At 42.0% G+C, this 14813-nt stretch overlaps 1 protein-coding gene across 2 annotated transcripts; it reads left to right on the forward strand.

The window, feature by feature from the left end:
* The first annotated feature begins 1679 nt into the window (after positions 1 to 1679).
* Positions 1680 to 14235, forward strand: LOC133658080 (uncharacterized). Of its 2 annotated transcripts, XM_062059695.1 has the most exons (9): positions 1680 to 1836; positions 3539 to 3998; positions 6506 to 6810; positions 6871 to 6999; positions 7055 to 7136; positions 9929 to 10119; positions 10183 to 10269; positions 10333 to 10387; positions 13382 to 14233. In XM_062059695.1, the coding sequence occupies exons 2-9, from the start codon at positions 3560 to 3562 to the stop codon at positions 13576 to 13578; spliced, it is 1485 nt and encodes a 494-aa protein (XP_061915679.1). In that variant the 5' UTR covers positions 1680 to 1836; positions 3539 to 3559; the 3' UTR covers positions 13579 to 14233. The 2 variants fall into 2 exon arrangements, with proteins under 2 accessions (XP_061915679.1, XP_061915678.1); XM_062059694.1 differs by having other exon boundaries at positions 10183 to 10387; positions 13382 to 14235.
* Positions 14236 to 14813: the final 578 nt, after the last annotated feature.

A 14813-nucleotide genomic window follows, 5' to 3' on the forward strand; every position in this document is an offset into this window, starting at 1 on the left:
CAGCCTGACCAGCGTCGGCTTTGGCAACGTGTGCGCCAACACGGAGAAGACCTTCTCCATCTGCACCATGCTCATCGGCGGTATGAGTATGGAATAACGTGATTGGGCAGGCATGCTGTTTATATCGTGGGAAAGCGGACGTGAAAAAAGGCTGTCCTCACTCAGGTCCGCATGATTTTCAGGTGGAGCTGGAGGCCACGCCCCCTCCAGCTCCACCTGAAAATCGGGAGATTTTCGGGAGAAAATTTGTGCCGGGAGGTTTTCGGGAGAGGCGCTGAATTTCGGGAGTCTCCCGGAAAATCCGGGAGGTTTGGCAAGAATGAGCTCTTTCTACATGAGCTCAGGTGTGTAGGGACCAGGTCATATTGTCAGTTATCTGCACCCCCAGGAACTTGGTGCTGCGTACAATCTCCACTGCTGTGCCATTGATGAAGAGTGGAGCATGGAACATCACCATGAATTGATTACATGGACCCCGACTTAAACAAGTTGAAAAACTTATTCGGGTGTTACCATTTAGTGGTCAATTGTACGGAATATGTACTGAACTGTGCAATCTACTAATACAAGTTTCAATCAATCAATCAAAAAATGGCTGGACTGGTGCCTCCTGAAGTCGACGATGATCTCCTTGGTCTTGTCGACGTAAAGGACCAGGTTGTTGGTTCTGCACCAGTCAACTAGATGTTTCGCCTCCTTCCTGTAAGGCAGTGGTTCTTAACCTTGTTGGAGGTACCGAACCCCACCAGTTTCATATGCGCATTCACCGAACCCTTCTTTAGTGAAAAATAAAATGTTTTTTTTTCTTCAAATTCAAGACAAACTTATATGTTTTTGGTAACACTTTAATATGGGGAACATATTCTAAGTAACAAAGACTTAAATTAGAATTGTTTGGACACTAGGGGAACATATTCTAAGAAACAAAGACTTAATATAGAGTTATTTGGTTAGGGCCAGGGTTAGAGGGTTAGGGTTATAATAAGGCCATGCCGAATAAGGCATTAATAAGTACTTAATATAGTTAAGAGCTAATATGTTACTAATTTGCATGTTAATAAGCAACTAATTAATGTTGAATATGTTCCCCATACTAAAGTGTTACCATGTTTTTTTACTGGTGCACAAAATGAACCGTGCATGAACATCACCTTGTTCAAACAAAACCAACACAGTGCATAAACTCACAACAAATGACACACCTGCAAATCAGTCTAAATCTGCTGTTGCCGTATTGGTAATACGCCGATAGGGAGAAGTTTTCATTTACACGATGAGTCGGGTGTGTCTTGACCTCCGCCGAACCCCTGAGCCCGACTCACCGAACCCCTAGGGTTCGATCGAACCCAAAATAAGAACCACTGCTCTAAGGTAAGCAGAACAGGCGCTGCAGGAAGAAGTTTTAAGAAATCGCTATATTTTGTTTGATAGTGACGTTTATAATTTCCAAAATGTTTTTTGTAAGAAATGTATTTTGTTCTCACACATTTTTTTAAAATGAAATCGTCAGCATAAATTGATGTAAAAAAAAAAAAAAATGTTCACAAAATGCTAACAAATAAAGTTCCCAAAAAAAACCTTTCTAAATAAAGACACCAATTAACCGAAAACATTCATTTAAAAAAAGCGCGTTATGGATTTGTTGTGATGCACTTTTTCCCCACGCGATGGCGTACTGAACTCCTCCACATTGGTAACCGCTAGTTTCCCCAACAAAGAAGAAGGACCGGAAGTCTCCCGAATAAACACTACTGTAGAGAAGAGGAAGAAGTATTTGGATTTGCCTAAAAAAACAACTTTTGACCGCTGGGAATGAGCCGTCACGATTGTTTAAAGGTGATGTTATCGCAACTTTCTTTTTCCTAACATGTAATTTCACCATCGAATACATTTTGAACGTGCAGTCAGGCTCAACGAGCGAGTGTTGCCACACAAGCCACAGAATGTCCGACATTTTTCTTGACAAGTACGTGTGAGGATAAGATAATGTAACTCTTTGTTTACGTTTGCATCAAACGTCCTTCGTGTTCGCTTGGCCTTAACGAGGAAAATTGGTGTGCGCTGCTGCTCTAAAGAGTACGGTAATTGTTATCGACGTATGCACACACGGTGTCATGTTAAACAGTTATTTTTTCTCAGTCACCAGGCTAGAATTAATACCAAAAAAAACGTCACAGCCTTGATCTTAACTGGAAATTTAGTGCTAAAAAGCGTATGTCGTCGCTACGCTGACAATTGCTGTTACACAGAAAGACAATAGGTTCGCTGTACGTGAGTGTTGTCAGTGTAACCAAAACCCGAACTTCCGGATTTCAAAACAAAAGGTTTCTTCATGCTTTCTTTCATGGCTATTTTAAACTAAAACCTTTCACGTTGCCTATTGTTTATACTAACCATATGTATGATTGCAAGTCATAGTAAACTGAAAGCGTAAAGTTATAAGAATGTTTTGCACAAGGCCCTGTCGTTTTATTTTGGAACGTGCATATCCTGTTTGTGGCTTTGCGATACATGTACTGATCTGGGTTTTAATCCTATATAGGGCTGTGAATCTTTGGGTGTCCCACGATTCGATTCAATATCGAATCTTGGGGTCACGATACGATTCAAAATCAAATTTTTTTTTTTCAGTTCAACACGATTCTCGATTCAAAAATGATTTTTTCCCTATTCAAAACGATTTTTTATTCATTCAATACATAGGATCTCAGCAGGATCTACCCCAGTCTGCGGACATGCAAGCAGAGTAGTACATTTTTGTAAAAAGCTTTTATAATTGTAAAGGACAATGTTTTATCAACTGATTGCAATAATGTAAATTTGTTTTAACTATTAAATGAACCAAAAATATGACTTATTTTATCTTTGTGAAAATATTGGACACAGTGTGTTGTCAAGCTTATGAGATGCGATGCAAGTGTAAGCCACTGTAACACTATTGTTCTTTTTTAATTTTTTTAAATAAATGTCTAATGATAATGTCAATGAGGGATTTTTAATCACTGCTATGTTGAAATTGTAACTAATATTGATACTGTTGATTTTGTTTCACTACTTTTGGTTTGTTCTGTGTCGTGTTTGTGTCTCCTCTCAATTGCTCTGTTTATTGCAGTTCTGAGTGTTGCTGGGTCGGGTTTGGTTTTGTAATTGGATTGCATTGTTATGGTATTGCTGTGTGTTGTTTTGTTGGATTGATTAATTAAAAAAAAATAAAAATAAAAATACACAAATTAAAAAATAAATTAAAAAAATACACAAATTAAAAAAATTGATTTTTTAAAAATGAGAATCGATTCTGAATCGCACAACGTGAGAATCGCGATTAGAATACGAATCGATTTTCCCCCACACCCCTAGTCCTATATGTTAACTACAATATGTACACCCACTTTGGCCCTTATGAAGCTAAGGTAACCAAATGATGATGATAATAATAACAAACATTGTTTAACTAGTGTATCTCAAAACTGAATATTATGATCTTTTTTCGTTGTGAAAATTGAACAGAAAAGTGAGTTTACCATTTTTGTGCCTCCAGGTCAAGTCCTAAAGAGGTGCGATGGACATTAGCATCGCCGTCTCGCTCATCCGAGGTCAAATGGGCGCGGTGGTGGAGCGGGCCGTCAACGTCGCCGTGGAGACGGTGCTGGCAGAGATGCTCAAAGTAGTGGGAGTGAAGTTCGAGGAGCTGAAGGCCCAGCTGGCGCACACGAGGCAGGACGTGGCGGCGCTGCAGCGGGAGAAGGCCCTGAAGGAGAAGGAGAACGACAACATCCGCGCCAAGCTGCGCTACACCGAGCTCAAGCTCAAGTACTACCGGCAGGGGGTGGAGGAGGAGCTGCAACACCGGGTCTCTGGCAGCTCACCTCTGGTCCGCAACCTTCCGTGCAAACTCTCTCCGGGGCAGGGAGGAGGCGCTGGTGTCTTTTCTACCGGAGCTTCAACAACATGCTCTTCTCAGACCTTGACTGTTGATCTCGCAGCGAGGAGCATCCGAGGTAACCACTGTTTTGGTCCACTTGCATCGGGACACCAACCACAGGGTACAATTAAGTAGGAAGAACATGAAATGCATCCGGATGGTCACAAACGGTAAACACAGTGGGCTACCAGGAGCTAGCAGCTACACAACAGCTGAGCACAAAATAGCACACAAGCTAGACATCCCTCCATCCATCCATTTTCTACCGTTTGTCTCTTACGGGGTCGCGGGGGTGCTGAAGGCTATACGTAGTAATAATTGAACAATATTGCAGCGTAATACAGCACATTTGTCAATATAATTATAATTATACAAAGTCTCCAAGGCAGAAGCGTATTAGAAAGTATCCAGGAACGAATGTGTCCGCATCATTCGACGTACTTCATCATGACCCCAATTTCATGCCTTAGTGGTCACCAGAAAGAAAGAAAAAAATTACCACTCCACTTTGATTTAAAGACAATATATCGGTATATCAAGTTGTATCACAACACTTCTAATGTTACTTACACATTCAAAGTCTCCAAAGCAGAAGTGTATTAAAAAGTATCAAGCGTGTCCGCATCATGTATCAAGTAACAAACGTGTCCGCATCATTCAACTAACTTCACCATGAGCTTATTTTAATGAATCATAGTGGCCACCAGGTGTCACAAAAAAAGCAATTACCACATATGTCCATTTCAGCCGGTTAATAGTAAATAGGTGTTTCTCATACCTACCATTGTTCTCTATGTGACTCATTTCATGAGATCAATCCTTTTCTCACATTTCACACTTCAAAATAATAAAAGTATGTACGATTCCTGCTAATATCGTATCGGGCAATATACACGGCTCCATTATCGGTATCATATGGGAAGTGAAAAAGTAGCTTCTAATATTACTTAGACCAGTGTTTTTCAACCACTGTGCCGCGGCATACTAGTGTACCGTGAGATATTGTCTGGTGTGCCGTGGGAGATGATGTAATTTCACCTAATTAAGTTAAAAATATTTTTTGCAAACCAGTAATTATAATCCGCAAATAATGTGCCGTTGTTGAGTGTCTGTGCTGTCTAGAGCGCGACAGCGTAACCGTGTAATACTCTTCCACATCAGTAGGTGGCAGCAGGTAGCTAACGCTTTGTGGATGTTGGGAACATTGTTTGTCGCGATCACAATATGCAGACGACAGCGGGAGGCAGCGTGTTGGTAAAAATATATCTAATGCTTAAACCAAAAATAAACAAAAGGCGAGTGCCGCTAAGAAAAGGCATTGAAGCTTAGGGAAGGCTATGCAAAACGAAATTAAAACTTAACTGGCTGCAAAGTAAACAAAAACAGAATGCTGGACGACAGCAAAGACTTACAGCGTGTGGAGCAGCATATGTGTGAATGCGCCAAAGCATTCACACGTTTTTTTATTCTCCAGATTTTGCCGCGCTCTACCTTCCACATTTTTCATCCGATTCAAACCGTTCCAACTTCAACCTGTTCAGCCTATTCGGGAATCGCCGGCTTTTCCTTGACAAATTCCCAAAAATTCCCAGATTTCCCAGAATTCCAGGTTTTCCGGAACATTTTTCCCATTCAAAATGCATTGGCCATTTTTCAAACGTCCACCATTTCCACATTTTCCAACCGATTAAAATCATTCCACCTTCAACATATTCCACTGATCCAGGAAATTAAAACTATTGTTTTTTTCAAGTTCAAAAAAATTCCAGGAATTCCTAGAATTCCTTTTTTTTTTTTAATCCTTTTTTCTGGCAACTACTTCCACATTTTTCAACCGTTCCACTGTCAAACCATTCCTCTTAATCAGGACAAAAAACAAAGTTGTTTTTTGAACTGGAAAAAATTCCCGGTTTTCCCGAAATTCCTTAATACCATTTTTCAATTAAAAATGTTAGTTCTTCAACATTGCTCGACCAATTTGAAAAATTCCAACACCAACCACCATTAAGAACATTGAAGTCTTTTAACATTTAAAAACAATTCCAGCTTTTCCCGAAATCCCCAAATTACCATTGAAATGAATGGGACATTTTTAAAAGTTCCAAATTTTTCATCCAATTCCAACCGTTCCAACTCAAAAATATTCAGCCTGTTCAAAATTGTGTGCTCTACTTCAACGATTTCCAAGAATTCCCAGGTGTCAGGGACATTTTCCCCATTCAAAATGAATTGTCCATTTTTTAAACTTACACAATTCGCACATTTTTCAACCTATTCAAACCATTCCAACATTAACATAGTCCACTCATCCTGGACATTCAAACTAAGACTTTCCCAAGTTCTAAACCAAATTCCAGTTTTCCTGGAAATTCAAACTCCAACATTCAAACTTTTCTTACATTCTGTCAGCATTTCAGTTCAACTTCAGCAATCGAGCATTCACACGCAATTCCTTCAAGAATTGCCTCATCTAGTTTGACTTGACATTCAACACTACAAAATGATAAAAGTATGGATGATTCTTGCTATAGGATCAATGTCAGTATGGCTAACAACACTGTGGCATTCTCCCTGTCCTCCCAGAATGCACTTCTCCTCAAAGCGTGAGCCAGCATACCATGACAGCGGCGGCCATCTCTGACCCGACAGGCGACTTCTTGGCCGTCTCGCTCCCCATGAGCGCGGAGTCCCCGGGGGGATCAGGTGGGACGACGGCCACGCCCACTTCCAGCGCCATCAACACAACTGGGGTGTGCGCGGGGCCGCTCTGTGCCACAGACCAAGATGTTCACAGAGAGAGCGACTGGGACGTGGTCCCGCCCCCGCAGGAAGCCGCCGGGCAGCAGTCGTCTGCCAGTCCGACGCAGGCCGACAGCTCCACCGCACAGGTAACGCTAAGAAAGGTGTGCTTGGACGAAATCAGTGTCCTAATACTTTCGCCCTAACAGACTCTGATGACGGTGAAGATGGAGGAAGAGGCGGGGCAAGTGATTTGTATCAAGGAGGAGCCGGAGGAAGAGCAGGAAGTAATTTCTCGCCTCCTGCTGGACAATCAGCTGAACTGCAGCCAGTCAGAGGTGAGAGTGCCGGACTCAGCAGGTGTCGCCTCAAGTGACACTCTTTGTCCTTCAGATGTCAGCGACGCAGTGGGCAGGACTTGAAGCCGGCCACAGGAAGTGCTCCTCAGGCTTCAGCTCAGCCGGACCCAGCTCCTGTGAGTGTTCATCTAGGTTGGGCTGTATCACGATCAGTGTTTCCCATACACTGGCAAGATACCTGTGGCGGTGGGGGCGTGGCTATGGGCGTGGTCACAATGACATCATCGAGTAATTTGCATAATATACTACAATGATATGATTTTCTCTAAAAAGGCTCAAAAAATGTATACTTACTAATTAATAATAACAGTTTTGTTTTAAAGGCCTACTGAAATGATTTTTTAAAAATTTAAACGGGAATAGCAGATCCATTCTATGTGTCATACTTGATCATTTCGCGATATTGCCATATTTTTGCTGAAAGGATTTAGTAGAGAAAATCGACGATAAAGTTCGCAACTTTTGCTCGCTGATAAAAAAAAAAGCCTTGCCTGTACCGGAAGTAGCGTGACGTCACAGGAGCTAGGATTCCTCACAATTCCCCGTTGTGTACAATGGAGCGAGAGAGATTCGGACCGAGAAAGTGATGATTACCCCATTAATTTGAGCGAGGATGAAAGATTCGTAGATGAGGAACGTTACAGTGAATGACTTGAGAGGCAGCGATGGACGTATCTTTTTTCGCTCTGACCGTAACTTAGGTACAAGCTGGCTCATTGGATTCCACACTCTCCTTTTTCTATTGTAGATCACAGATTTGTATTTCAAACCACCTCGGATACTATATCCTCTTGAAAATGAGAGTCGAAAACGCGAAATGGACATTCAGTGCCTTTTATCTCCACGACAATACATCGGCAAAATGCTTTAGCTACGAGCTAACGTGATAGCATCTTGCTTTAACTGCATATAGAAACAAAAGAAATAAACCCCTGACTGGAAGGATAGATAGAAAATCAACAATACTATTAAACCGTGGACATGTAAATACACGGTTAATGCTTTCCAGGCTGGCGAAGGTTAACAATGCTGTGCTAACGACGCCATTGAAGCTAACTTAGCAACCGGACTGCACAGAGCTATGCTAAAAACATTAGCTCTCCACCTACGTCAGCCAGCCCTCATTTGCTCATCAACACCCGTGCTCACCTGCGTTCCAGCGATCGGCAGAAGGACGAAGGACTTCACTCGATGCGTTTGGCGGCCCGGAGACGTAGGAAGTCAAGGTGAGGTCGGCGGCTAGCGCGGCTAGCGCTCCAACAAAGTCCTCCTGGTTGTGTTGCTGTAGTCCGCTGCTAATACACCGATCCCACCTACAACTGTCTTCTTTGCAGCCTTCATTGTTCATTAAAAAAATTGCAAAAGATGTCCAGAATACTGTGGAATTATGAAATGAAAACAGAGCTTTTTGTATAGGATTCTACGGGGTACCATAACTTCCGTTACTCTGACTTCGTCACGCGCATACGTCATCATACCGCGATGTTTCAGCCGGATATTTCCCGGGAAGTTTTAAATGTCACTTTATAAGTTAACCCGGCCGTATTGGCATGTGTTGCAATGTTAAGATTTCATCATTGATGTATAAACTATCAGACTGCGTGGTCAGTAGTAGTGGCTTTCAGTAGGCCTTTAAACGTCCATCCATCCATCCATTTTACAATATAATTACAACACTTTATGTACATATTTATATACAGATTTGAACAATAAGTTATTCACTGAAATATATTTATTAATTGTGGTTCTTACAAAAAATATATCTTATAAAATATAAAAGCTAAAATGTCTCTTAAAGCTCTGCCCCTTTAATTAGTGCATACTAAATAATTTAACTTTAGCCTACTACTACAACCATATTATTTACCAGCAACATAAAGTGAAACAGAGGCAGATGTGTCCTGCCACAGTCAGTAACAAATAAACAGAAAACAGTAGTGGTCAAATACAAATAAGGCAACAAGAGAAGTATCCTACACTTCTCTTTTGTAAAGTCAATCTGAACAGCCTAAATGGGCATCTACATCAACTATATGATTTGCCTGAGAAGCTGGACAGGACAAAAAATAAATAAAAACATTTTTTACATTTTTTTAAATAATTTTTTTTATTTGTGGCGGACGTAATTCTTTCGTGGCGGGCCGCCACAAATAAATGAATGTGTGGGAAACACTGACGATATTGGTGTTTGGTATCGATCATTATTTATATTTTTTTAAGACCTATCGAAAATAAGGAGCTTGAGGAAAAAATATTAAATGTAGACTTTTTTATTTCAAATGTAACCTTCCTCCGATTATAATGCCCACAGCCATCAAGGCAGAAAGGAAATGTCAACAAAATTCTAATATGTAAATTAAGGGAAAATAAAAAAGGAAATATGCAAGAAATGCTTAAAATAGTGTGAAAATGTAAACATAGAGATACCTGTTTTCTGCAGGTTTAGTGGCAGGAAGTTACGGCTGTGCTCTAAAGGGTGAGCGCGGCTAAGGTGATGTGCTATTAGCGGTCTTGCATCATTTACAGACCACACCCCAAAAACTTGTTTTTGGAATTTGGACTGTCTCTTCTCACTCCATGCAAAGAATCAACCAAACGTGATAGTTCATACTGTCACCTGATTGGCTGTTAGCGTGTCACTCTCACTGATCAGTGATCACTTCCTGTGTTGCAAGGTGTACCAAAGTGTCTTTAGTTCGTGCAACCAACCTTGCTTCGCAACTTCCGCTTTCTTCCGACAAAGAAAAAGAAAATATTGAACATTTTATTAAAATGTGTGATGTTAAAATGTAATGTTGGCATGTAGCTCACAAGTATTTTTGATGATATCGATTACGTGTGTATCGCGATATATGGTTTTATGGCCCAACCCTATGTACATCTGACGCATCAAACTACGTCCTGTCAGATGCCGTATCGCAGCCGCCCATGGCCGCCTTGGCGCCCGGTGGCCCTCGCCAGGTGGCGCGCAGCCCGTGGACCGAAGGCCTGAGCCTGTACGAGGAGTACAAGCTGCGGCGGAACGAGCTGCGGCGGCGAAGCCTCAACCGGCGGCGAGAGCTGGAGAAGACGCTGCCTCAGCCTCTGCTGGCCGACCTGGTGAGTCGGCCATTTTTGCACTGGGCGAGGCGTGGAACTAAAGGCGAGGATTGTGTGCGGAAGGTGCGCGAGCGCAGGGAGAAGACCCGGCTGAGGGTGGCCAGGTGGAGGGCCAAGAGGAAACTCCAGGCTTGTCTCAACCAGGTGCAGGTGAGCAGCGACACTTCCTGTCAGGTGACACACTGGTCCTCACGTCGGCGTGCTCATGTGCAGACTCAGGGTGGCGCTGTGGCTTTCCCCATCAGCGGTCCTCACAGATCTCCACACGGTAAGACCAAAGCGCCTCTCTTCAGCGCTGACTCGCCGCCATATTTGCCAAATTTGAGACTTCCGAATTCGGGAGATGGGGGTGGGGGGGGGGGTGTATATTGTAGCGTCCCGGAAGAGTTAGTGCTGCAAGGGATTCTGGGTATTTGTTCTGTTCCGGTGTGGATGTTCTCCCGAAATGTGTTTGTCATTCTTGTTTGGTGTGGGTTCACAGTGTGGTGCATATTTGTAACAGTGCTAAAGTTGTTTATACGGCCACCCTCAGTGTGACCTGTATGGCTGTTGATCAAGTATGCCTTGCATTCGCTTGTATGCAGAGGTGGGTAGTAACGCACTACATTTACTCCGTTACATCTACTTGAGTAACTTTTGGGATAACTTGTACTTCTAAGAGTAGTTTTAATGCAACATACTTTTACTTGAGTATATTTATAGAGAAGAAACGCTACTTTTACTCCGCTCCATTTATCTACACTCAGCTCGCTACTTGCTACTAAAATTTATCGAACTGTTAATGCACGCTTTGTTTGTTTTGGTTCGTCAGACAGACCTTCAAAGTAGGATCTATCGCATGCCTGCGTTTCACCAATCAAATGCAGTCACTGGTGACGTTTGACTCCGTTTCACCAATCAAACAGAGCCAGGCGGTCACATGATTAACTGCACATAAAGGTTCAGCTGCAAACAACAACAACAACAACAACGAACGCAAACACCCCTGGCCTCACTTAAAATCGATTTGTTCACGCTTCAGACAACCAAAAAAAACCTTATGTGATGTGTTGTCATATGTGTCTCCCCAAACAAGTGGACATTTCAGCTTACATGAACTCAACGTCAAATTTGAGGAAGAAATATTTTGGCTGTCACCGTAGGCTGATGTTAGCTTCCCTGCTATGAATTACTGTCAAACGTACAACGTGTGGGGACATTTATTAACACAATGCAGCCTGATAGACAGACAGACAGAGACACACGCACAGTCGCACACACACTCACGCATACATACAAACACCAATCAGAAGTGCACAGTGTGTTCCCGGGTGCAGTCCACACCTATCAGTTTATGGTTTGCGTAAAGGCTAACTTGTTATTTTCCTTTGTAATCTCTGCCTACTTAGCCTATGGTGCTGTTAAGTCAGACCTGGGCATTCTGCGGCCCGCGGGCCGCATCCGGCCCTTTGTGCGTCCCTGTCCGGCCCGCGTGAGGCCAATTATAAATTACAAAATCAATTTAAAAAAGTATCTATGTCGAGTGTGCAATACAACGGTGCTGCTTTTGTTTTGAAAATCGTTATTTGTATTACTTCCGTGTGGACGTATGCGTGTGCGTGATTGTGAGTGAATGTGAACAGCTGCAATTACAAAATAAAGTTGAAAAAACATCTATGTCGTGCGCGCAATACAACTGTGCTGCTTTTATTTTGAAAAGTATTATTTATGGGCGTGTGTCCGTGTGTAACCTGCGAGTGAAGGTGCACATGCAGCGACAAGTGATGCACGGTTTACACCCGAGACGCTAAAAAGAGAAAAGTTGATGAGGAATGGCGTGTTTTCAACAAGACATGAACTGCAAAGCAACGTCCCCTCATGCGTGCCTGCGCAATTGCGCACTGCTCAAGCGTCCGCTGCGCGCAGCAAGTATATGCCGCGCACCAAATCAAATCCCATCTGAATTCTAAACATCCATCCATTTCTACCGCTTATTCCCTTCGGGGTCGCGGGGGGCGCTGGAGCCTATCTCAGCTACAATCGGGCGGAAGGCGGGATACAAAATAAACATATTTATTCTATGTAATTTTGCAATGCAACTTTGAGTGACAGTGACAACAAGCGGCCCTAATGGTGTTCGTCAACACCGTTCAATTGAACACCGTTCAATTATTGTAACGTCTATCGAGATGCTTCGAGGACAGGAATTATATCGATCACTTTATTGAGCAAAACTGTTTATATTCGGACATAACCACACCAAAAACATGAGTAAAACAATTCTATCTCGAAAAACTAGTCATTTTCTGCCATACAAACCAGGCCAAAACCAACTTGTCATCTGTCACCAACACGCGTAGCACTAAACCACTGGTGCGTTTATGGCCACACAAAAAGTCGGACAACTCAAACACCACACAAAGTTACACTATGACTCCTCAGTCATACGTGTGCTTATTTTACTGTCATTTATTATTAATGTTAATTTATTTATATTAGTCATGGAATGCTGTTACACACACTATGTTGAAGTATTACTATTATTATTAATTATTATTATTATTAATATTATTATTTATCTTACGGTATATATCAAAAATAATATTGAGCAAAATTTAATTGAAATATTGTCGATGTGGCCCTCCAGCAGTGCTCGGGTAGCTCATGCGGCCCCCGGTAAAAATTAATTGCCCACCCCTGTGTTAAGTTATGTTGGCTCAATTTGCCTTATTTTTTTTTATTTTAATGCTTTATTATTTAATATATATTGTTTTAGTTGCTTAAGATATATTCCTGGCTCTGAATTTGCTCATTGCTATTTTTATGTTTTTGTGCATTATTTGTTGCCGTCATCATTAAACGAACAGGTTACTCATCAGTTACTCAATACTTGAGTAGTTTTTTCACAACATACTTTTTACTTTTACTCAAGTAAATATTTGGGTGACTACTCCTTACTTTTACTTCAGTAATACATCTCTAAAGTAACAGTACTCTTACTTGAGTACAATTTCTGGCTACTCTACCCACCTCTGCTCGTATGTGTGTAAAAGCCGCATATATTATGTGACGCTGTTTGTTTGGAGAAAAAGCGGATGTGACGACAGGTTGTAGAGGACGCTAAAGGCAGTGCCTTTAGGGCACGCCCCCAATATTGTTGTCCGGGTGGAAATCGGGAGAATGGTTGCCCAGGGAGATTTTCGGGAGGGGCACTGAAATTCGGGAGTCTCCCGAGGGTTGGCAAGTATGCTCGCCGCTCCATCCATCTTTGCTCTCATTTCAGCCGCCAACAACAACGTGGTCATCTCGGCCGTCACCACCTTCCCCTTCGTCACGCCGCCGTCGTCCTCCCTGCTCATGCGGGGCCCCAACATGGCCGCCCAGTTCCATCAGCACGCGGGGATGTCGTCGTCATCCTACCCGCAGGCTAGCTTAGCGCAGCAGAGCGTGTGTCAGACCGACGCCAACGTCTCGCCCTGAGGTAGATCGCCTGTCTAATCCTAATATTTTTATCAATTCAGTATTTATTATTCTAGAAAACTACTTCTGCATTTTGGATATATTATATCTTTTATTTAGGATATTTTGATTTCAACAATTTTGTACCGTTTTCATTGTGAGTTGAACAGCGCCCTCTGCTGGTTACTCAATTTGGCCTCCATTGCCAACTAAATCCTACTTATTGATGATGAAACATCAAACTATCACACGCAACGCTACGTTTTACTGTGTACACTAATCCTCATTGTGTGGAATTACCATGGATGTGGTGTTTACACTTCATCACATTAAAATGTGACAAGTAACTTAAGTGTGGACTAAGGTTTTTTTCACCTAAAAGGGATTTATTATTTTTATAATAGACAGAAAAAAGTACAAAAAAAGGTTTGAAACTATCTAAGGCAGTGGTCCCCAACCACCGGTCCGTGACGCATTTGTTACCGGGCTGCACAGAAACATTAATTAATTTATAAACTACCACATTTTCTCAGACTTAACTTTCGCCTGTCCCACTAAACACAGCAATAAGCCTGTTAATAGATGTATATTACAACTCCATTGTAGTTGTAATGGGACAGTGCACATCAATGGATATATAACATTTTAATGTGCCAGATTGTGGGCAAAGGCTAATTTACACGTAGAACAGTGGTCCCCAACCACCGGGCCACGGCCCGGTACCGGTCCGCGGACCGATGGGTACCGGGCCACACAAGAAATTTAAAAAAATAAAAATAAAAATTTGTAGCTGAGATAGGCTCCAGCGACCCCGAAGGGAATAAGCGGTAGAAAATGGATGGATGGATGGAAAAAAAAAATAAAAAAATTATGAAATCAACATAAAAAACACAATATATACATTATATATCAATACAGTATGCAGGGATACAGTCCGTAAGCACACATGATTGTATTTATTTATGTAAAAAAAAAAAGTTTTTTTTAAATTTTTTAAATACACCCCCCCACCGGTCCGTGGGACAAATTTTCAAGCGTTGACTGGTCCGCAGCTACAAAAAGGTTGGGGACCACTGACGTAGAAAGCCGGTCCGTGAAAATAATGCATACATTAAACCGGTCCCTGGTGGAAAAAAGGTTGGGGAACACTGATCTAAGGTTTTATGTTAGCAAACTAAAACAATTTAAATGCACAAATTGAATGAAAGAAAATTAGGAAGATACCATTTCCAAGACTGTGCTCTAAATAAGCTGTA

This window comes from Entelurus aequoreus, linkage group LG10 (genome assembly GCF_033978785.1).
Source record: "Entelurus aequoreus isolate RoL-2023_Sb linkage group LG10, RoL_Eaeq_v1.1, whole genome shotgun sequence".
In the NCBI taxonomy this organism is placed as follows: Eukaryota; Metazoa; Chordata; class Actinopteri; order Syngnathiformes; family Syngnathidae; genus Entelurus; species Entelurus aequoreus.

Bases quoted from the DNA above. Each gene is read 5' to 3' on its own strand.
- LOC133658080 (XM_062059694.1), top strand. From the start codon at position 3,560: ATGGACATTAGCATCGCCGTCTCGCTCATCCGAGGTCAAATGGGCGCG. The intron at 7,000-7,054 runs GTGAGAGTGCCG...TTTGTCCTTCAG, and splicing joins TGAACTGCAGCCAGTCAGAG to ATGTCAGCGACGCAGTGGGC. The intron at 10,120-10,182 runs GTGAGTCGGCCA...TGTGTGCGGAAG, and splicing joins AGCCTCTGCTGGCCGACCTG to GTGCGCGAGCGCAGGGAGAA.